We start from the raw sequence: 24224 nt of genomic DNA, 5'->3' as shown, positions 1-24224 counted from the left end.
CTTTGATAATTTTCTTCAATTATGAAAGTTGAAAATTATGTCAAAAATTTATAGAAACAAATGTATGTAGCAATTACACCACTAATTAAAAAGTAATGTACATGTATATATTTATTTAAAATTACAATTTAAATATTTAATTATTCAATTATAATACAAACCTCTTTAACAACATCAGCTCTTTCTATAAAACCAAATGTTTCTTTTAAACCACAAATTACACCCTGATATCTTCTTGGTTGAGCTATTTCAAGAACAATGTTTCTTGCCCTCAAGTTTCCAGAACATTTATCAGTAGCAATTTGAAATGTCACTTTATCTCCTGGATTTAGATGAGTATCAGATCTTTCTAAATCATCTTTTGTATAAGGAAGAAAGAAACATTCACCACGACTTTCATAAGCAACCCGTCCCTAATAAAACAATTTATAAAAATACATTAATAAAATATATATTGCATTTACATTAAAATCAATTTAATTCATAATAAACAATGAAGATCTTTCTAACAAACATTATGTTACAAAATCAAAGTTTTAAGTGAATTGATGTTTAAGTTTTTATTATGTAATTAGTTCAGTATAAATATATCTGTGAAAGTGTATTGAAGGGTGTAATACTGTATATAGAAATTTTCCTTTAATACTACACATGAATACATATTAATAGATCAAAAATCTAATTTTACAAAAAATTATTTTGTATCAGTAATGATTTTAAAAAAAACATTTAAAGAGTGTGTGTGTTTGAAATAAAAATAAAATTTTGTGAAGTTAAATTAAAATGAAGTAAAGATAATAAATGGAAATAAATTTATTAAATAATTTTTTAAATTTTAAAATTGAATCAGTATTTGAATTCTTTTCTTTTTTGAATTCATTTGAAATTTACACATTAAGCACCACAACAGAAAGTCATAAGTGGCCAGATAGCCGAGCAGTCAAGATTAGCAGCCTGCCACCCTAGGGGACTCAGGATCAAATTCGGACAGGTCAAAAAATCCCCAGGAATTTTTCAGGGAGCGGTTCGTCCGGATATGTCGGTCTCCGTCCCTCACCACCTGGCCGAACCCATAATGGGCTTGCTATCAGAAGCTCTCTTAGTGCCCACAGGGGGGAAAGAGTTACAAAAGAAAAGAAAAAAGAAAAAAAAAAAAAAAAACAGAAAATCATAAAATATCACAATGAGCCATGCTATTTTTTATGGACAAAATTGCACAAAAATTATGACCACTTCATATAATTTTGTCTTCATTGTTGAAAAATATATTTTCCTCGATTTTTAGGCCTGTTGCAGAATTGCAACAGGTGGCCTGAATGATTTTTCTCTGATCATGTTATGCTATCTTTTATGCATCAGGTTCTAAATTCAACAGAACTTCTACCACATAAATGCATATATTGACTGATACAAATCTAAATAAAAGTAGAATCACCACTAAAATAATATATTACTGTTGAATGAAAAAACGTATTCAGCAAAACATAAAAAATCAGTAATAAACACCTTATCTATTGCTGAGAGTATAATAAAAACAAAACAAAAACGTTTTCAGTTTATTCAATAAACCATCATCAGGCTAGAACAACGAAATTGGAATACATTGTAAATGGAACATAATGTATAAAATTCAAAAAAATACCAAAAACCGTTAACTCAAATAATAAAAATTATGATGATTTATTGAATAAACCGAAAATGTTTGTTTTGTTTTTATTATACTCTCTCAGCAATAGGGAAGGTGTGTTTATTACTGATTATTACTGTTTTTGTCCACTAAAAAAAAATAAAAATTGTTTCTCGAATATTTGCTTTTGTGCTTTATATTTTCATAAGTTTGTACTTATGAATCATTGTGGAAAAAAAAAATTAGAAAAATCAAATTTTGCATATTTCTCATATTTTAGAGGGAAAAAAAATTAAGTTTCTACTAGCATTCTATCATAAAAAAATAATTCACTAAGTCAAGAGCAATTTCCACATCGACAGGCCATACTCTAACTATTTACATTACATTTATGTAGCTAGCATGTAGATTCGAAGTAATACAACACAGATTTCAACAAATAGCATATGTTGCATTTCTGCAACACATGACAACTTAATGTGTTAAATTAATAATAATTTTAAAATTATTAAATTTAGTAAATGTCTACTCTTTACTCATATGTTATCCTCAAAATTAGCAAATATATTATGAAACATTTCATATATCATTTTATATTTGTGTCAAATCTAGAAAAAATGAAATATCATCTAATAAAAAAAAAATGATATTTACCTCAGCACCATCCTTAACTTCAGTCGTAACAAATCCAGATACACGTTCTGAACTAAGAACTTCATCAGATAAAGCTTCTGTTGAAATTTTAACCACAGCACTAGCAATTGGTTTTCCTGTACGTCTATCATAAGTCATCTCAAATTCAACTGGATCTATAAAGAAAAATAAAATTTATATTACAAATTTATTATTAATAAGATTATGAAAATAATAATAATAATAATAATAATAATAATAATAATAATAATGATATTTAATCCAAATAGAAAAAAATTTTTCAAAGAAACACAAGTATATAGAGAAATATATTCAAAATACATAAAAAAATGTAAAGTTCAAAACAATTTCAGTTATTAGATCAAAACTTAATTCATTTTTACTTATTAATTTGCAACTAATTTATATTTAACCTGCAATCATATGCAATTTATTTATTTATTTTTACAGAACTGCATGCCTAGGGTGTCAATTTTTCACTGATTTGTCACGTGTAATTATGACGCATATAATTGTTGTTCCTCAAATTTGATGATTTTGAAAATCCTGTAATGTCCTCTCTCTGCACATGCCAAATTTCAATGTCATATGTTATTTAGTTTATGAGATAGTGTTTTGTTTACAATGTCTTTTCAAAAGCTGTTTGGCAAAGCTTAAATGAGTTCAGCTGAAACTTAATTCTCACACTGGGCAATTTCACTATCATGGATGATAGTTAAGTTACTGAGTGAGAAGTGACAGGAGAACAGTAAGACTAATAGGAACACCAGTAGGACCAAGGATGAATGTCAAAAGAATCTGACATTCAAAATGCATTTCAAGTAAACCACAGATTCAGAATATGAACTATTAACAAAAAAAAAAAAAAAAAAAAAAAAAGGCATAATAGGCAAAAATTCAATTGACTTTATTGTGATAATTAAGCTGCAATTCTTGTTTTTAGTTTAAAGCTTTCAAATAAATACTCCATATAGAGAGACTTTTAAAACTTACTTTATAATTATGCATAATTTTATTTGAAAACTATTGGTTAAACTATCAAGTGAAAAGCATGATTTATAAATAACATGAAAATAAAATACATAGACTTTTTAGAATTTGTGTAACTTTTTTATATAAACTGATTATAATTAATAACAAAATACAATGTTCAAGTAAACAAAGAAAATAAAAAACCCAGCTTTTGCTTACCTCCCAGCTTCAAATGTTCAATATTTCCAGAAAACTGGCTATAATGGAAGAATAATCTAGCTTGTCGTTCACAACATTGAATAAAGCCATATGAATGCTGTAATAAAGATATTAAATAAACAATTAAGCACTAAAAATTCAATTTAAGTGAGCTTAAATTAATTTTCTTTACTGAAATTATTATTCCAATAAAGAAAATCAATTTAATGCTTTACCAAAAGTTTTTCAACAATTCCCGCTTCACGTAATCCACTTGATGTTCCTGATGGAGGCGATGAGTTCTTATTGATGTTGTTGTTTCCATTATTTGATGTTTGACTAAAAGAAGAGCACTGGTAGGCATGTATTGCACTGTCTTGTAGTGACGGCTGGAAATTCTATAAAATATATGAAATAAATTATATTCAATTAATAAGCTTTATGCATGTTTTTAATAGCTATTTCATATTTAAAAATAATAATTTAGAACAGTGATTCTGAAACTTTTTCGTGCCACCACCCTCTTGGTTCCATGAAGTTATACCCAACACTCCAATCATTTTCCCTTGTGCAAGAAAGGCTTGGAAATATTCTTAGAAAAACCTTACTGTACAGTACATTGTTCTCCTTATCTGAAGCCATTAAAATGTTTCTTCTTACTTGTTTTAATGGAGGAAAGGGAAACATTGTCAGTGACCTAAACAATTGCCTATGGTCACCATCCAGTCAGGACCCTACCTTCAGTGCCCGGGGGGGGCCCCCTTGCCTTTTTTTTACCCCCTAAATTTACTCATCACCCCCAAGAGTGGTAACACCTACTTTGAGAACATCAATTTAGAATATTAGTTTCTCATATTCATATGTACTGTTTGTTTGTTTGTTTAGTTAAGTTACAGCAATGCAACACTTGGGCAATATGCCTAGGGAAATACCTTCTGGGAGGTCTTGTTATGGCTAACTGGCCCCTATTCAAGTGTTACAGATGTGGAAAACCCAGAAAACTCCACATGGCTCATCCTGGTGAGGCATGAACCCACGACTGAACTCCCAGTGTTCAGGGAATAGAACCGCTTGGGCCACTGGTGGGCCATCATATGTACTGTACAGTACATAAAGCATTAATGACAAAATTCATTACTGAAATGTTACAGAAGAATATTGGTAATAAGTTTCTTTAAGCAAATGTAATATTGTGATAAAAGGAAATTTTACACATTAACAAAACAATTCAATTAATGTTTACAAACAAAGTGATAGCATATATGCAATCTCACATGCAAAGCAATATAAATAATAAAACATCCTCATTATAACCAGGCTATTCAAACTAAATAAAATACAATCTATTATTATAATTCACCTATACACACCGGGTTAATACTATTCAAATCTCCTGCAAACCTTATAACCGATGCAGTCAAAGTTCGTACGCGAACATTTTCGGTCCCTCACTAGGTCCTTCTTCAAGCGAAATTTTCTTTTTCGACCGTTACATCGAATAATATCCTCTTAACGGATAAAAATTCGAATCGTCAAAATTCCGAATCTAACGAAACCGCGTGCTATCCAATATTCCAAAGTTTACGTAAGATGATCGCGTGCTTATCTTCGTGATGTAATCATCTAAACGCAATCCGATCGCACTTTTTCGATGCGACTTCCCCGTAAGGGTCTTTTTTATTCATTTGGCCCCCATTGTTTCGAATCGCTGTCTTGAATTAGTGCCTGCCACGCTAAAGACAGCTTCATCTCGTCCTTCGAATTGATTGGTTGGGTGTACTCGAAGGCTTTACAAATCTCCATTTGCTCTAACCATCTAAGGTGGTCCGTGTGCCGAGTGGTGATGAGGAGTTTTGCATTCGTGAAGTCCACTGTTATTTCCGGATCTGAGGCGTAAATCGCAAGTGCGGTGCTGTTTCTGTTAGCCCTAATGTCTTGCTGATGTTCCTTCCACCTAATTTCCACCGATCGTTTCGTGGTGCCGATGTACATTAAATCTCTATTAAATCTATGATCCTTTAAAGGGACCACGTACACCCCTGGAAGTTTTCTCCTGTCCGGTCTATCCTTATCATTACGGAGTATTTGAAAAATCGACGGGCATCATCTGTATGCTATACATATTCCTTGTTTTTTCGCAATTCTTTTATACAACGATGCCAACAGGGGTTGTACGTTACCGGTACCAGTCGTTGTGTCGGCTGTCCTATGCCGCCGTTGGGGAGTGGCGCCCGACGCGTGCCGTCCTCATATTGCCTCTCTAACCTCCGTATTAATCTGTCATATCCGTGCTCTTTTGCAACTTCTCGCAGGTACTTCATTTCCTGTTCAAGTGCTTCCCGTGTCGAGCAGTGCGTGTGCGCCCTTTTGACCAAAGTCCTGAACGCCGCGATTTTGTATTGGTGAGGGTCACAAGAATCCGCCGGTATATACGTCGGGAAATTCGAAGTCTTGCGGTATATGGAGGTATTTATGCTGTTTTCCCCTAAGTCTATGCTCAGGTCCAGGAAGTGTACTGCAGTCTCGCTATGCTACTCAAGCTCGACATTGAGGCCATACCAGTTATCATTAAACTGCTCTATGAATACCTTGATGTCTATGTCCGTTTTCCATAGCACAATGATGTCATCAACGTACCTTGCATATAAGCTTATGTTGTTGTAGTACGGTGGAATTATCCTCTCTTCCAGTTGCCGAATTACAAGCTCACAGAGGTCACCCGAGACCGCACTGCCCATGGGTACGCCTCTCCCCTGCATGTAAGTAATTCCTCCAAATTGGAATATCGAAGAGTAGCAAATTAAGTGCGCCAATTCCAAAATCTGATTGTGTAATTCCTCGTCGTTCACGTATTGGAACAAAAAGTCTCTAAGCGTGCAAAAACATGGCGGCAACTCGATGGATGGGTACAGGGATCGGAAATCCATGACGGAGATCTGCTTCGGGCGTTCCGTGCTTCTAAGAGTTTCTATCAATTCCTCAGAACCGGGTATCGAGAATTGGTAACCCTGTAAGTGCGGCGCTAATATATTATGTAGTGCGGTCTCCAACTTACAGGTGGGGACAACTAACTCAAGACAACGATTTGAAACAATGGGGGCCAAATGAATAAAAAAGACCCTTACAGGAAAGTTGCATCAAAAAAGTGCGATCAGATTGCATTTAGATGATTACATCACAAAGATAAGCACGCGATCATCTTACGTAAACTTTGGAATATTGGATAGCACGCGGTTTCGTTAGATTCGAAATTTTGACGATTCGAATTTTTATCCGTTAAGAGGATATTATTCGACGTAACGGTCGAAAAAGAAAATTTTGTTTGAAGAAGGACCTAGTGAGGGGCCGAAAACATTTGCGTATGAACTTTGACTGCACCGGTTATAAGGTTTGCAGGAGATTTGAATAGTACAATCTATTATGTTGTATACTTCAAATTAATACAACAAACACATTGCAAGTTATTATTTCATTGCTAGAAATTATATCTTGAGAAAATATATTTTTTAGAATCTTTTTCATACATATATTTGCAAAAAATTTAATTAAATTGAAGCAAATAAATTTAAATTACTGTAACTGAATAAGAGAAAAATATATAAATAGAATATATGTAAGATCATAAAACTTATATATTTGTGAACAGATTAACATAACTTTAAAACTGACCTACAGCATTTTGTGTGTATCTTAAAAAGTTTTCAATAAATTGTTGATTTGTCAATACAAGATACCAATAACATTATAACTACTGCTTGGTCTGTGGAACTGGTGTACCCACTTTATTCCACAAAGGTATCATATATGTGAGAAATGGGAAATGACCTCCCAACCCATAAAAAATTATGGAGTTTAATCTAAAATCAAATCTAAACTTATAGTGGTTTACCACAAGGCCATTTGGCTAACAAATTTTCAACGTATACAGATATTGTGATATTTTTAAGAAAGTTTCATAAGCTGAGAACTAATAATTGATTAATTATTGGAATATGAAAATTAACAACTAAGAGAAATTTCAAAAATTATAACAAAATATTAATACAGTAACGTTATAGGTTAGGTTCTAGACCACCACCTTAAAGTGAAACACAGGTTTTTTCACTTTGCAGTGCATATAAGAGCCTAAAACATTTACACTATCATTTACAGTGTGCAATAGTAGGAAACAATGCAAAATAAAAACAATGAATAAAAAATTCCGTTAAAAGTAAGGTGAATGTCTAGAAAACAATATATCAGAAATTTTATCAGAACTGATTCGGTTCTCTTCTTCTTTTTTCTATATCTGTGTATAATTCATACAAAAATAAATATCTGATTAATTTCAATTACTTCATCAGCTGTCTACTTTAATTATGGAAGACATCTCATTAATTGTAACCTCCCTCTGTTTTTCAATTGCCATTTCTATGTTTAATAATAATAATACCATACCATATATACTAATAAATAATTTTTTAATAATAAAATAAGTTTTCCTACAACTTTTCCTTGAAATCTATGATCCACTAAATGTCATATTTTATTATTATTCTTTGACATACAAGACTGTAATGCCAAGTCACTGCCTAAAATATACTATACTTATGAAAAAGTAAAATGATTTTAAGAAATGATAAATGCTAATTTATTCCTTGTGATTATTTTTAAGGAAGACAATCCATAAGATTGAATGATACTGTATTTAATATATAGTACTGGTACAAAATACTTCAGTCTAAAAAAATATAAAGATATTGATTCAAAATAAACTAATTTTTATTTCAAATTTGAAAATTGATTCAAAGAATAGCAAATACTTGTTCCTAATTATTTTCCAGAATTCAGAGAGAAAATCTGTAATTACATCTTTCATCTGCTGATTTTTATATAAAATAGATACATGTGTAGGTAACACAAAGTTTGTCACATTTGCCAAGAAAAATGTACCGTACCTTGTTTAATATACCAGCTATAACAACTAATTATTCTCTTTTTTAATATTTTTCTATTTATTCTTCTGCTTCCAATTTTCATTAATATGTAGCCATTAGTTCTTTTTTCAAAAACAATATTTTCAATCTGAATATAACAATCCCACAGAAAATAATAATAATCACATTTATAGTTTGATTATTAAATGAAAATAACTTTTCTATATATCATCTTCCTTTCTAAGCTGTGAGTTATTGTGCAGAAAATTTTAGTTAAATGATAAATAAAATACTTTTTAGAATTCTTGTTTTTGCTTTTTATTGATGACAGAATAATAATTATTTTGTATTTTGATCTAAATGCATCAGACAATCTAGCACTTTTGATAAATTACGTTAAAATGGAATAAGAATTTTAATGAATTTTCACATAATTATTAGTAAGAAATTAAGATATCAAAAAACAGCATTAGATTTAATGAATGAAAAATATGAACAGATTTTTAGTAAACAATGCAAATTAGTCAATTTCTTTTCCTCCCATAATTTTTCTGATAGCAACTGATTAATAAATTTTATTAAATTACTAATTCTAATTATCTACAAGGTGATCACAAGGTCTGAAAACATAAGCACATATACATAATAAATGATTTGCTAGTATTATATTACAATATATGATATGTTCATTGTATTGTTCCTCATTATCAATACATAATCACTACTAACAAAGCACATCTTCAATTTGTAAATAATCATTTATGTTTCTACACTATTTGGCTATCCTGTATTTTACTATTTTAGCTATACAATGTGTCCATTTAAATATCTGTCCATGAGCAAAAGAAATCTTTTCAGTACTGCACAAGTGTATGAATGAGGTGAATGCTTGTCCTGGCACTAAAATAACCAAACCAAATAATCAATTTAAGACAATCTAGCATAACATACAAATAATCTCTGACTGTAAAGAATAAAGACAACATTGCAAACTGCAAATTAATACAAAAAATTAAGCTTTACTTTGTTAGAGAACATGTTCAAAATGATTATATCTTTGCATTGTCACTGAAGGCAGACAGTTGAGTATGGCATTATAAAATGGCATACAGCATTCCTAGTATCACAGTTTCACAGGTCTCTCTCCAGTTCACTATCATCATTCAGCGCTATGGGTATGCATCATACATCAATGCTTTTAGAAGACCCTATAGGAAAAATCACAAAATTCAGAAAAGCGAAGTCTGGAGAACAAGTGACCATGGAAGAAAACTATATTGCAGTTGCCAAACTGCTCTGCAACCACTGATACATGTCTTTCTGGAAATGAGCTGTTACACATTGTGCTGCTTCCAAACCTGCTGTAGTTGTGCCAAAGGCAAGTCATTCATTCATCACATTTAGGATGTTCAGATATCAGTCATGAATGCTGTCAATGAATATGGGATCAAGAAGCTGCACACTCCAATTCCACAGCAAACATTTAGATAAAACACATGAGATACCACTGGGTATCGCATGTGTTGTGCACATTGTGGAGCATGCTCTGCCCACATGCACAATGTGATGTTTATACACTCCACTCTGGGAATATAATGCCCGACTGGTCCATAAAATGTGCTGAAGGAGTCGTGGTTCAGTACACTGTAAATTTATCATATGGCACTACTGAAATCTCTCTGTGACATCCTATGCATGTTGTGCTAGTTGCAGATTAGGTGCAAGTCATGGCAACGTAATATCTGTATATTTGTGTCTAATGCATGGAAGTACACAAACATGTTTATGCTGTTAAGATGAGCACAACCTGGTCTTTGATACCCAACTGTGCTAGTGTCTGTGTAAAGCAACAAATAACACTAAAATCATTGTATATGTTGGTCTTGGTGCAACTGGAAAACAGTTGTGAAATCTGAGCTGCTTCTCTTGCATTCTCTGTACATAAATAAATTCTTCAAACCTGTTAACCGGCGTCGATCTATTTTTAGAATTGCAAACGTTTTCACAGCCCCTCCTGGGCTCTTCTTCAGGCTTCATCGTATAGGCCGTTAATGTTCGAATAAACATTCGATTTGAATTTCTTTACTGATTATCATCATGTGCAACAGCTGGATAGTTGTATTATGCATGCTCCATGCTCCTTCTTTAAACGCTGTTTTCTAGCAAAACCTGCCATGCACTGGATAGTATCATTTCTTCCTTATGATGTGTTGCCTCCAGGAGGGGCTGTGAAAACGTTTGCAATTCTAAAAATAGATTGACGCCGGTCAACAGGTTTGAAGAATTTATTTATTTACTCATTTTACCGGTGTCTAGAGAGATTGTATTCTCTGTACAATGGTATCTCACACTTTGAGTAACTCTAACTTCAAATTCTTCAGAGTTCAAAGCATGTGCAGAATGAAAAAGCATAAAATAAGCATCTGAACAAAAAATATAATCTCAAATTAGTAATAATGTGTTAAAATTTACAACTGTTATAATTAAATCACACTCTTATGTTACGTAATGATAACTATTAAAAATACACAAAAACTCTGTTCAACCCAATATAACTTTTACTTATTAATCAAGGCTTCCAAGAAGTGTACGGAAACAACAAAGTCTAACTAGCATAAGGAAGGAACAAAAAAGGCTAAGATGAAAAAGAAACTTATTGCAAAGCATGAAAGTGATACATGTTGTGGATTTGGCATCTTTGGAATCTTCAACATAAAGATTCCAAAGTTGACAGTGAGAGACCAGTAAATGCAATTTTCACTTTATTATAAATTATTTATGTATTTTATTTATTGTGTTTGTGTTTTAATTTATTATTAGGGCATTTAATTGTGTTATTTTTACCTTAAGTTATGTGTATTTGCTGTCTTAAGTTTATCAAAATGGGAATTGTTTGGGGTCTGGAAATGGATTAATTCACTTTCCATTATTTCTAATGGGAAAAATTGCTTTGGACTTCAAATGATTCAGGGTTTGAATGGCCTCATGGAATGAATTAAATTTGAAGTATGAGGCACCACTGTATAAAATAACCATTTAACAGTATTATTCGTGAGTATAAGGCATTGTTGTTGTACTCCATCACCTAGCAAACTGCATCACATTGACTCTTAAAAAGACAATTACATTGTGTCTTGCAATATGATTTGAATCTTGGTCTAACTTTTGAAAAATTTACATACTGAAGCTGAATTACAATGCAATTGTCACAAGTTCCTTTTGTTGAATGATTTATTTTATTGAATGCATTAATTAACTCTTTATTGTGGCATTTTTAAAATGAATTAATCTTTTGCTCCTGGATATTTAAGTATTAGTTATTTTAACAAGGAATATGCATGCACCACATGCACACAATTGTGCAATGCTGGAAAGATCTCTTTTGTCCCTAAACAGATGTTTAAGTGGACACCCTATATAATTCAATTATTATACTCTGGTAATATTCATTCTAGTTTAATTAGTTTTATTCAATTTAGTGTTTAATTAGTGTTAATCAAATTTATTTAGAACTGATGCAAGTGACAAAAAAGGAACTGCTACAGTATATAACATCTGATCTTAAGACAGTCACAGATAGGTCTGTATCTGTCTCAAAATACATTTATCTAAAAATAAATACCAGGATAATGTCTTTAATATTAAATTTAACTGTATAATAAAATTTCATTTTATAAAAGATAACAACAACAATAATAAAAATGCTTACCTTCCACTGAGGACTTGCCATTGTTGGTATCACTTATTCAAATTATAATGAAAGAGCTCTTAAAAATCCTTCTGGTTGATTTCCAGAACAGTGGATATTAATTATTTGTCATTTAATCTTACAGTAAATTAGCCAAACAAATTTTTATAGTTATTAATATAAAAGCCAAATGGAAAGTTCCTCAGATGTGCTACAGTGCGTGCTTTCTTTGTGTTCGAGCAGACGTTTCTAAATTCTGTTAAAATTTTTTATTCAATTTTGTCTAAGGTAGAGTCGTGCTGAAAAATAATAATGAACAATGAGAAAAGTTGATAAAATAAAAAATAAAAATTGTTTGATTTTCAAATTTATATTTTAATTTTGTTATTTATCATCATTGGCTTAATATTTATTTATATTTATCCTTTTCTATCTCCAAAAATGCAAATTTTTCCTTTTTAAATGGATAAATACGTTCAGATACATACAACTCCATCAGAACAACCGGACAAATAAAAATATGCTAAAATATTGTCTGCATATTTTAATTAGGATTAAATATTTTCTGAGACATTTTTCCACATTATCAGATCACAAAAATTCCAAAATAAAAAACAAAAGTTTATATCACATTAAAAACAGTGAAAAAATTTACTTTAAAATACAACCGAACAATCAACAAGCATATTTTTCCAAGCTAACAGCATCATCTAGACATTTTTCAGTTTATTACTTTTTTACTCTAAAATTATCAAAAATTCAAAAAACAAAATCATCAGCTATGATAGATTATTTAACACTGCACCATGACAAGTGGTAACTTTCTGGCAAGATTACTGTTTCCAACATTTATAAGAGAACATATATTTTTAAATTTCCTTGTTAGATTCTGATTTTGATATTGCATGTACTAAGTTTAATTTAAACTACATTTTATTTTCATCAGAAGAATGAAAAGTCAAGCAGAATCTTTCAAACAGAAATTTCCTATTTTGTAGACTTTTCTCAAAAATTAAAATTTTTTCTTAAATCCTATTGCAAAGGAAATCCAAGCAATTGCAGAAACAGAAATGAAAAATACCGCTTTGCATGAATTACTAGATAAAACAAGCAATTATTTACTGTGACATCGTCACAATGCTGGACTGCAATTTTTAATAATATTTTTAATTTAAAATATATTCTCTCCACCTCAAATTAGTAGTGGCTTGCCCCTGTACATCATACTTTTCCTTTAACGACAGAGTCATGCCAGTTATCTACCTAACTCCTTTCAGGGGAAAATTTTTGAATTGAAATAACAAGATTTCCAGTTTAAATCGGAAGTTTTTTTATAGTTAATAGTTATAGGGGCCTCTTGTCTAAGCTTTTCATATTTGGTCTCAGCTTTCATCTATCTAACTGCATTCTCAAGATTAAGGAAAGACAAATGGATGGATGACAGTGGGAATTTATAGAACTACATTCTTTTCAAATTGCAACCCAATTAAGCAACTACAGATTAAAATTACAAAAGTGCAAGACAATCAAAGAATCAGTTTTCCTTGATTTTAACTTGATCTCTTGATAAGTTAATCCATTATCATCAAATTTATTCCATAATAGGTAGGCATCAGAATTGCACTAAAAATAATTCTTTTTTATTGGCTGTACAGCTATTTTTCAAAATTTCCTAATTTAATATTTCAATATTTGTACAATGTTCCAAATCATAATTCTATTATTAATACTAAAAAAACATAAATCTCAGTTTTCATAAGGTTTATAATTCTTCATCCATTATCATATTTTGTTTTTCCTTTCAGTCACTCGAAGACAAATGAGGTTTAAAAACATTTGACATAGATAAACAGATTAAAGCATTTCAAAAACAGCTTTCCCCCCCATCAATTTTAATTTGGTTCTATTTGTAAATTGCCATTTTTTGTTATAATTCTGATCTAGCACAATTATATAATGTGTACAGTTCCAATATTAAATTAGCAATTATTCTGTAATATTGATATGATACTGAACTTCAAATAAAGCTAAAAAAACTGCACCAATAGAATATTTTATAAAAAGCCACTAAAAGAAATTTAAACCAAGAATAAACTACAGAAAGCTTTTTTTGTCATCTATTAGTAGTAAAATAAAAATTATTATTGTAAATTGTAAACACACAAATCAAACCATGTAATTAATTTATACCGAAAAATAAAGTTTTCTTCCAGTTTCTAAAATATAGTTGTAGTTTTTTACTTCATTCTTAAAAATTTTATGGGATAATCAAGAAAAATTACAGTTTTATTGTATATTTATGAGAGTTTTACAATAAAATAATTCACACAATAACTTGTGGTATGTAATATGATTAAACATATAAATGTTCTGTTAGCACAGTAAGTTTCCTAAATTTCTACAAAAGTTGAAAACTTGAAAAAGTATTGCAGATCTAAAAATTACATGTTATGTATATGAAATAGTTATGCAATCTATTAGACAATAACATATTACTTCATGATGAATATGAAAATAACAGAATGATTCATCACGAATACTGGATTAAAAAAAACCTTGAAAAAAAGCAATAAATTCGAAAAATTATAAATATATCAATATGAATATTAATTATTGAGATATGCTTTTATAAAAAAAAAAATTATTTTTAAATTGTTAATTATGACTTACATAAACATATTTCAGTTATTTCTAAAATGAATTTTGATTATTTTACATATGATACGTGACAAATATATAATTTAAAATCTCTTAAATGACTTTAAAACATTTAAAAATTATTTCAATTTTAAAATCAAATGCTCAATTTTATTCTCAGAAAGAAAGAACTAAATGTGAAAAATATTTGTTCTTATTAATAAAATTTCATGATTTGCAGACAGGAATATTTATTTTGATTAAACTGTTTTGAAAAGTCTAAAATTATCTGAAAAACTTTTGCTATTCATCTTGTATTAACTTTTTATTTGAAAATAATTACCTGAATAGAGATGCAATTAAAACAAAAATCATTATTCTACAAAAACTTTCATCTTTAAACAATTTTCTGTGTCATTGAAGCATTAAAATGATTGAGAAGACTAGAAGGTGTTTCTTGTTAGTGTATTTGGAGTTCCTGTAAGTGAAAATTGGGCATTTAAAGATGTCACGATAAAAAAAATTCATCTACACAGTATCATTTTAAAGATGTTTTAAACATTTTACAGGTAGCTATGAAAGTTTTTTCATCCTTAGCAATTTTGATGTTTTTTTTATTGTTGTTGGGTCAATAATTAAGTAGATGTGTAATTGTTATTTTGCATTTAAAGAATTAGCTTTTAATTTTAGAAATCTTTAGAAGATAAACAAATGTTTTTGCATAAAACTTAACATATTTAAGCCATAAATGTTATATAAATTTACACTTCTTTAGGAATTAACATAATGCAATATTTATAATGTGTTATTAGTAACTTTATAATGTAATTAATTACAATTAGTAAAACTTGGCACCATATTTAAATGTAAAGCTAAACAATCTGAAAAAATAATAGGGCTATGTACTTAATTGTACAAGATGGCAACATAATTGTCTACCTCTAAACAAATTATTTAGTACTTAATTAAAGTACATGGCCATATTACATGATAATTCAGTGGTTTATTTGGTTTAAACCAAGGGTGGGGAACCTGTGGCCTTTTGGAACGTAATGTGTGGCCATCTGTGGCCTTCTTAAACAAGTCATATTGAATTTTAAACTTAACTAAAATCCAACATCCATTAATTTTACATCCAGGTTTAAATATTTTACAAAAAAAGTTTAGATTTAAAATTTAAAAAATCTTTTAAATTTAAATTTTTAAATTTCAATAAAAGTGCTTATTTCCAAAAACCAAAGCAAAAACTTTAATAGAAACATTTTCATTCTTACATTAGCACACCTTCAACTAATTTGAATATGATAACTACTATTATCTGTCTACATCAGAACAAATACAGTGAAAAATTTTGTTAACAAATAATTCAATAAATTCAAAGGTAAAAAATACATGTAAACATTGCAATAAATGGGTCAAAAAACATATGAACATAACAAACATAAAATCAGTTCAACTAATCCATTCACACAGCAATTATATATGGGGAAAAAGTGCCTAAAATGTCTTACAAATACCTCATTCATACAGAGGAGGCTTGCTATTACATCTAAGAAGCTAGGAGTTTTCTGATAAAAGCCAATAAAGAAGTACACACATCTATCCATCTGCAGTCCAGAGTTAGTGAGTCTTGGGCATTTATAATGTCAGTACCAAGGAACAAGGTAAATGTAAAATTGTTCCACCATTAAATATAGTCACACCTTTGATGTGTCCAGCATTACGTTTAATTCTATAAAAACATTTTTGATCCCTTTAAGCAATCTTCTTCAGTTAATGTTTACAAAGAAACGAACAAAAAATTTGAATTTAAAAAAGAACGAATGGATCCACCATTCTGATGCAGGTATTATCTGACCATTGCCTAATGACCAGGAGACTTTTCCAGCAAACAAGCATATCTTTAAATAGTGCTCACTGCATTAACATAGTGTCTGGTTGGGAATTCTTACTAATAGTCTGTATACTCCTGAACAGATTTCTGTAGTTATCTAAGTAGAGCCCACATAATAAAAATCATTAATTTGCTTACATAAAGCATATAATATAAATGCTTGCCTTATCTCTATCTTGCACTGACTCCTTGTCCAACCTAAGTGAATGCATAACTGCTAGATGGTGAAAAATATTAAGTATGGTGTAAGGAGTATGTAAGAGCCACCATAATTTTACCCAACACAAGGGTAAAATTCAGCTTGTTTGACATTCTTTCATGCAAAAATCTAATAATACTTATACATAGTAAGCTTTTGATGAAACCAATATTGACAGGAAAAACCATGATAAATTGTTCTACAAATTATGTAATGGAATTCCTGCTCCCTGTCAATTTGAAATGAGTGGGTAATTCCCATCTTTATAAGCACTCAAAAAGCAACTGATTATGTAACTAATAGATAAAGAGTACAAACTACACCTTTATACAATCAGCACATGCTACTTTAATTGATATTAGCAAGTGTGCTTTCAGATTTTTAAGATCACACTAAATTAGAACAACCTTTAAAAGCAATGGAATGTATATGAATGTATATGTTTTGTAACATTTGATGTTCAATAACATCAAATGTTACAAAACATATACATTCAAAGAATGTGTAGCTGCTATTGACTGATTTAATAAGTCACATAAATTAATATGTACACTTTAAAGTCTTGGTTTTCAAATGCTCTCCATACCAATATGACAAATGCAATTAATGTTATAATGAAAAAACGATTGGAAAATATATTTATAGAAATACAAAATTATATTACCCTATATTAGTAATGATGGAGATTATACAAAATCTTAATTAAAATTAAAATAAATTATCTTTCCAATGCATTTATGGAGTGTTTTTATCTCATACAAAACTGAAATATTAGTTTTAAAATCATAAAGCTTTATAAATAATCTATAAAATATTACAAGATAACTAGATATTACAATATTGTGATGTCTAACTTTAAAATTTAACAAACTAACATATATAAACATCTCAAAGCACGATATTTTATAAGCAAATGATTGCCTGATTGATTAGTCGGGTTTCTTTACTGCTACCAATTATCAATTACTACTTAATTATCAATCTGAGTAATTTGGTACTGAGATAGGCGTGAGGTGCATCTCTTATTAAAATCCTCCACTTCCAAACATGTTTAATTTAGATATAACCATTCTCGGTTACTTATGGTACTAACTGGGGATGACTTCAGCATCCACAACTTATAAACACCCCACAGTAACACTCAGCCAGCTACACTTTACCTTGTATATATACATATATAAACATCTCAAAGCCCAATACAATATACCAAATTACTCAGTATTTAGTTATTAATAGTAGCAGGATTAATTGTAGTTAATTAGTTGCAGGATTAAAGTAGCCCGATTAATTGCTGGATTAATCAGGCTACTTTAGCCCAATTAATACAGCAATTTGGCTTATTTCACTAACCAAATTATTATATATTTTTTTTAAATTAAAAAGATTTATCAATTTGTATAAAAACTATAAAATTTTATTCTACTAAAATTATAAACTCAAAATTAATTGTTTGATACTTAACATGCATGTCAAACTACAGTATTTCTTAAGTAACTTATAAGAATAACTAAGTACTTTTTGCTATTGTTTATCAATGCTTATAATAATAACGTATTGGGTATGATAACATACCCTGCAATAATATAGTAAATAGTGTACAATATCATATTCATAATTTGATGATCCTATCATGTTTACTGATATTGTATTTACTGGAATACTGATAATGTTAACATTCAGTAGTACATAACTGTTATCAGATACTTTCATTTAGAAATGAGTATGACAAAATTTCTTAAGAATTTCACAGAAGCAATGATTTATTAAGTAAGAAAGTGCTTATTAGTATGTTATGCAATTTCCCAACACTTCATAACATGTCTGCAAATATTAAAGATAAATAAAATATTGCACTTTGAATCTAACTTCATTATAAAGTAATTTTTAATAAAACTTATTTTTATTGCTTAATTAAAGAAAAAAAAAATGATAAAAATAGGTAAACATAATAGTTATGATGTAACAGTCATAGCTATTACGTTTACCTATTTTTATCAGCATATTCTAAATCTATATTTTTAACAATTTTTTTTTAAATTATTATTTTTGATTTAGGTATCTTTCAATATCCTATACATAAATACATAATGTAAAAATATTACAAAAATTACAACAAATGTACAATCATGTTCACTTTTGTATTGATAAATACTATTTGAACAACAAGATAATCCTAAATATTTTTCTAAGTGATAAAACAATGACTGTTGCAAACTTTGAAAAATGGCATTATTCACTTCTTTCAATTTAATAGTTCATATTTTTCTCTAATACTCTCTGACAATTAATTGCTGTCATAGTATTGGGGAAGGATACTCTTCCATCATATACAAGTATATACCAGGTATACATAGAAAAAAAATACTAACTTTGCAAGAGGTACAGATATTGTTTTTCTAAATAACACTGGTGCAAAAACAGTAACCAAAGTATTGTCAGTATAACCAACATTATTAGAAATGCTATGTTATCAATTCAAAAATTTTCCTCAATCTATTTATTTCACACTAGAATTGACAATTCCATCTCAGCATGTGACCTGTTAAAAATGTAACAAATAAACAAACTGATAACTCTCCTCCACTAAGCTTTGTTCAACACAATCTAACAGAGAAGAAACCTTTAGATTAAGTTATGCTGTAAAACTTATGAAGATGGAGATTGGCCAAAAAGATGATGGTTTGATTGTATGCTTGAGGATATGGAAGCTCTTGGAATTCATTGGAATCTGGCAAAAGACAGGGTAAAGTGGAAGAAGGCAATCTGCAGCAGGGTCAATAAGCTGAAGAAAAAGAAATAAGATTAGCAAATCATTCCTTTTCTAAATTAACTTCAATTTATCTAAAAGTATTGCAAATAAAAAGTAATAGTTATTCCCCATTCTTTCTCATTACAATCAATTTTTTCTCAATGCCAATGATGTAAAAGATGTTCAAAATATTAATTTTAATTATATGGTAAACCAAATAGATTTAATTAATTAAAACTAATTAAAAGCAAGCGATCAGTAGTTTCTATCCTGAAAAAGCAATATATCAACTGTAATAAACTATTCTCACAAAAAATTGTTTGGAATTATAATCAAAATAACAGTGGGACTTTAAAATTGTTTTAACAGTTAAACTAGCCTGTTATTTATTTTAAAAATACAATATTACTAATAATGATAGGCAAACTAAGTATGAATTTACTGTAAACACTTCATAAGGGAAAAAAAATTCTTTATCAGACTTTTTATTCCAAACTAACTATTAATTGTTTTCTATATTCTTAAATCAAAACTATAATCAGAAAAATATAGCATATTAGATAAAACTTAAAATAGAAATTGTAAAATATTTTGGGTCAAAGAAAACAATTTAGTTCAAAAATTACTTTAAATTGTCTTTTTACAAAAATCAATAAAGTTTCAATTTAAAATATTAAAAAAAACTGAAGTTCAAATATTAAAAATTAAGAAAATCTATACACTCCATTTTAACATGAATAATTAACACAAAATGGTTCTCTTCTATATACATTAATTAATAGTATATTTTCTTACTAGAAAATCTTTTACTAATTTATCAAACATGAAATAGAAGAATATGTAGAGGGAATATTGAATATTCCCTCTACATATTTTTGAGTTAATAATCAAATTATAAATAAATTATATTCAAAGTGAAAAAATTTTATACATCTCATACTAATACATTTTATTTAACACAGAGTATAATTCATGTTGCAGGAAATAAAACATTTATTTTTAATATTTAAGTTCTAAGAAAAATTAACTTATATTTCAAATTCATTATTTAAATTTCTTTTAATATATTTTATTTTTTGAAATAATTTCTGTTTACGCAAATATGATTTTTTTAATATAAAGATATTAAAAATTAATATATTTTTATTAATCTTATTGGTATTATATACAAATAATTTAGTACTATGAATTTTATTATTATTGATTTATCTCATCTGGAATGTTGTTTATAATTTGTTTTGAAAACATTGAAGTTTTTATAGTAAATTTACCTTGAAGATGAGCCAATGATCTTGAAAACATTTAAATTTTATTTTTGTATCAGTTTGTTCCAAATAAAGCACCTTGTTTACATTTCAAGAATTCTGACGCACTTTGTGGCTTTGAATATAATAGAAATATTTAGAAATTCTTATACTGTTAAAAAACAAATAAATTAAAACATATTACAAGTCTTTCAAGCAATTGTATACATCTTTAACTTAAACATTAAATTTAAAACCAAATTTAAACTTAAAGCTTAGAGTTTATTTTGACTTTTAGTGTAGAATGTAAGGATTAAGCTACTAATAACAGATTAAACCAAAAATAATTGTTAATTTTGAAGAAATTCTTATCTGGATCAATCTTGTAGATAATTGGTCCACATCACTGTTATTTGATGATGGTGGCATTTTCATTAGCATTCTTCTACACAATTCGTCAAAATCCACTTTTGCACACTCAAAAGCAGTATTATAATATGGATACAATCTTAAAAATGCTTTGAAAAAAAGGACTAATCAAATCTTTCAAAACTCACATTATCAACAAAACTCTTAAAACCAATTTTTATACGGTTTCAATAATTTACTTTACTAAAAGTGTTGCAAGTAACATAGATTAATGCTAATTTATTGACATAACACAACTACATTGCTCATGAATTTATTGTATATACATTGTTTAACAATATTTGTTGTTATCTGAATAAAATGTAAAATGTCTTATCTTGAACATACTCATAAAAAATGATTCCTTAAGCTCAAAAGTACAATTTGGTTCTCAAACTAAAAAAAATTGTACTACATCAAACAAAATTTATAAAAAAAAACCTCTAAAATACTTCTTAAATTTCCAGCAAACAGTATTTTATTACTTCATAGATTTTTTGATTAGTTTAACCAATCCATTTTCCATCTAATTTCAATGCATGTAGGGCAATGTACAGTACAAGATGGGGCTATCGTCATAAGGGAACTATACTCGTTAATGTTAATTAACTTTTAAATTTGATTCTGATTGTTTAGAACAGAATTTTTTTTAAATGTATGTAAATGTTATTCAATTTCAGGTTAAAAAATTTCTGAATATGTGAATGTTTAAACATTTTGGAACAACTTTAAAGATAACTTGTGTTCATTTCCAAATGAATCAATGATAGTTTGTCGTATTCCTTTTTTCATCTGAAGTTGATTAGTTAAGCTGATCAAAAAATATTTAAAGTAATAAAACGCTGTTTGGAATTTAAAGTATATTTTAGAGATTTATTTACAAAAATTATTCCAACTGGGAGAGATAATATTAAAAATTTATGCTAGTAGTTTTTCAAACTTTTTTAATAAACATTAAGAAGTAGAAAACCGTTCAGCAAAAAATATAAATTTGATCACAATAGAGATAAAATTCAAAGTACAGTAGAATTTGCTTTTTATAGTCAGTTGAAAAATTATCTTTATTGATAATGAATCACCCAATAACATTAAGTGGAGTAAGTAAATAAAACTATAATTACTGAATATTCTGGTTTAACTAACTTACATAAATACGACATTTTAAAACAAAGTTCATAACTTGAAGATTTATTAATTATACTGATTATCACAAATAATTCATTCCATTCTCTTTCTCTACTGCTTTCAAGATACTGTCTTTAAAGCTAGCTGGCATGTAATTGAAATACAGAAGTCTACTGTAATTAAGATAAGAAAATAAAAATTAAGATGACTAATGATTAAAGCACAGGTTAAGACATATCAATAACTGACAGAGAACAATTGAGTGTTATCAGCCATATGTTGAAGCCACCAGCATAACAGGTCAGTTTAAAAATGCCTATTTAACTGAAGCTTAAAACAATACATTTTATTTATAGTTCAAACAAAAAAGCATAAGATTTAACTACTGTCATATCCGTTTTATGATAAAAGAATCTTTTGAACTGGAAATTGAATAGCCCAGAATGTGTTGCAGCAAATTAAATACATTTAGGGGTAGAAAAACAAACCATTAAATATGACAGAAAAAAAATTTGATTGATACCAAATTGGCCAAATAATTACATCCAAAACCTATAAAATAAACAAACTAGTACAGTACAACCAACTTATTGAAATTATTTTGGGAGTCACTTATATTGATGATAACCAACAGATAAGTTTAAATAGTGTAAATAAATAAGATTACAATTAGTGGAAATCCTGGTTTCATTGATTCTGACATTAAAAGGACATTAAAACAAAAACAAACAAAATGTATAAATTAATAACTATAATTAATAAAATTTTTGTTATTAACAAAACATAATTAATCCATTGTTATTTGTCTGTAGTTTTTTGTGATACCATCAGCTAGCATGTAATTGAAGTTAGAAATGTCATCAATTTAACTACTATACTACAAACAAGTAATGATTAAAACAATTAACATTTAATGTACTGGTTAAGACTGGTAATGATTGCTTAAAATATAGTATGACAAAATCTAATAAAAGTGACTAAAAAGTGACACACTTCTATTTACTTAGCAAATAAATTTTTGAATTTTTTACAAAATTAGCATAGTAATGATTCACCTATTCTCTAGAATGGTTAGTGCAACAGTTGCTTCTGAATTTCTTACAACCAACATAGAAATTTGAATGAAGTTTATCATCATACAATCACAAACAGGAAGACAAGTAGTCACAGTGAATCTGAATATCCAAACAAGAACACAATAAAAATGTCACAACATAAAGCAAAATATTCCTTACTCCTTTATACAGTATCGTTAAATTCCACAGACAGAAATATCAGGATAGATTACTACTGACTCTAAACACAAGTTATAGTATCCATAAGTTGTTATTCTCCTCAAGGTGTCTTTGTTTTTCATCCTGTTATAGAACCAAAAGCTCTCTGAATTAAATGTACTCGGGTTCCAAAAAGAACCAACTCTTCAAAATTTAATATCTCTGCACACAATACAATACAAAAAAACCTCATTTAAATTCAATGCATCACATTGTCTATTCAACTGTTTCCTTAAGTTTAGAAGCAAAAATATGCACCAGCAGGACTGTGATGAAAGTATTTGATCTTGACAAGCACAAAAAAAAATTGATTTCTTAAATATTCCCAAATTAAATGGAATTAAAACAAAAACTCATTATAAGTTGTACAATTAATTCACATAGAGGAAATTACAGAATGTCAAAACAAAGAAAGAAAAGAAAATAACCGCCATATGCCAATCTGAATTAAATAATACCTGTATCACTGCATAAGCCTGAAAGAATTAACAATCCAGAATATATCATTCAAATACATTTCATGAAGAACAAGTTTAATAAAGTTCAAATAAAATTACTCAGAGCATATTTATTTATTTTTAAAGACATTTTATGAATTAATTATATACTTATCATAATAAATACAATTTTTATTTGTCT

General features: G+C 28.6%; 1 protein-coding gene across 2 annotated transcripts in view; it reads right to left on the bottom strand.

Moving 5' to 3' along the window:
- Unr (cold shock domain-containing Unr) overlaps positions 1-24224 on the bottom strand; it is a 51019-nt gene that overhangs the window by 17903 nt on the left and 8892 nt on the right. For both annotated transcript variants that reach the window (XM_067286196.1, XM_067286197.1), the window contains exons 2-6: positions 12077-12354; positions 3688-3849; positions 3473-3569; positions 2282-2436; positions 162-413 (exon numbers count right to left, since the gene is read on the bottom strand). In XM_067286196.1, the coding sequence (XP_067142297.1) occupies positions 162-413; positions 2282-2436; positions 3473-3569; positions 3688-3849; positions 12077-12097 (687 nt within the window). In that variant the 5' untranslated portion in view covers positions 12098-12354. The remainder of the gene's footprint in view (positions 1-161; positions 414-2281; positions 2437-3472; positions 3570-3687; positions 3850-12076; positions 12355-24224) is intronic.

Source organism: Centruroides vittatus, unplaced genomic scaffold (assembly GCF_030686945.1).
Source record: "Centruroides vittatus isolate TY-2023 unplaced genomic scaffold, ASM3068694v2 scaffold_3293, whole genome shotgun sequence".
NCBI classification, from domain to species: Eukaryota; Metazoa; Arthropoda; class Arachnida; order Scorpiones; family Buthidae; genus Centruroides; species Centruroides vittatus.
The sequence above is the reverse complement of the archived record's forward strand: the minus strand, read 5'-3'. Positions and strand labels throughout refer to the sequence as shown.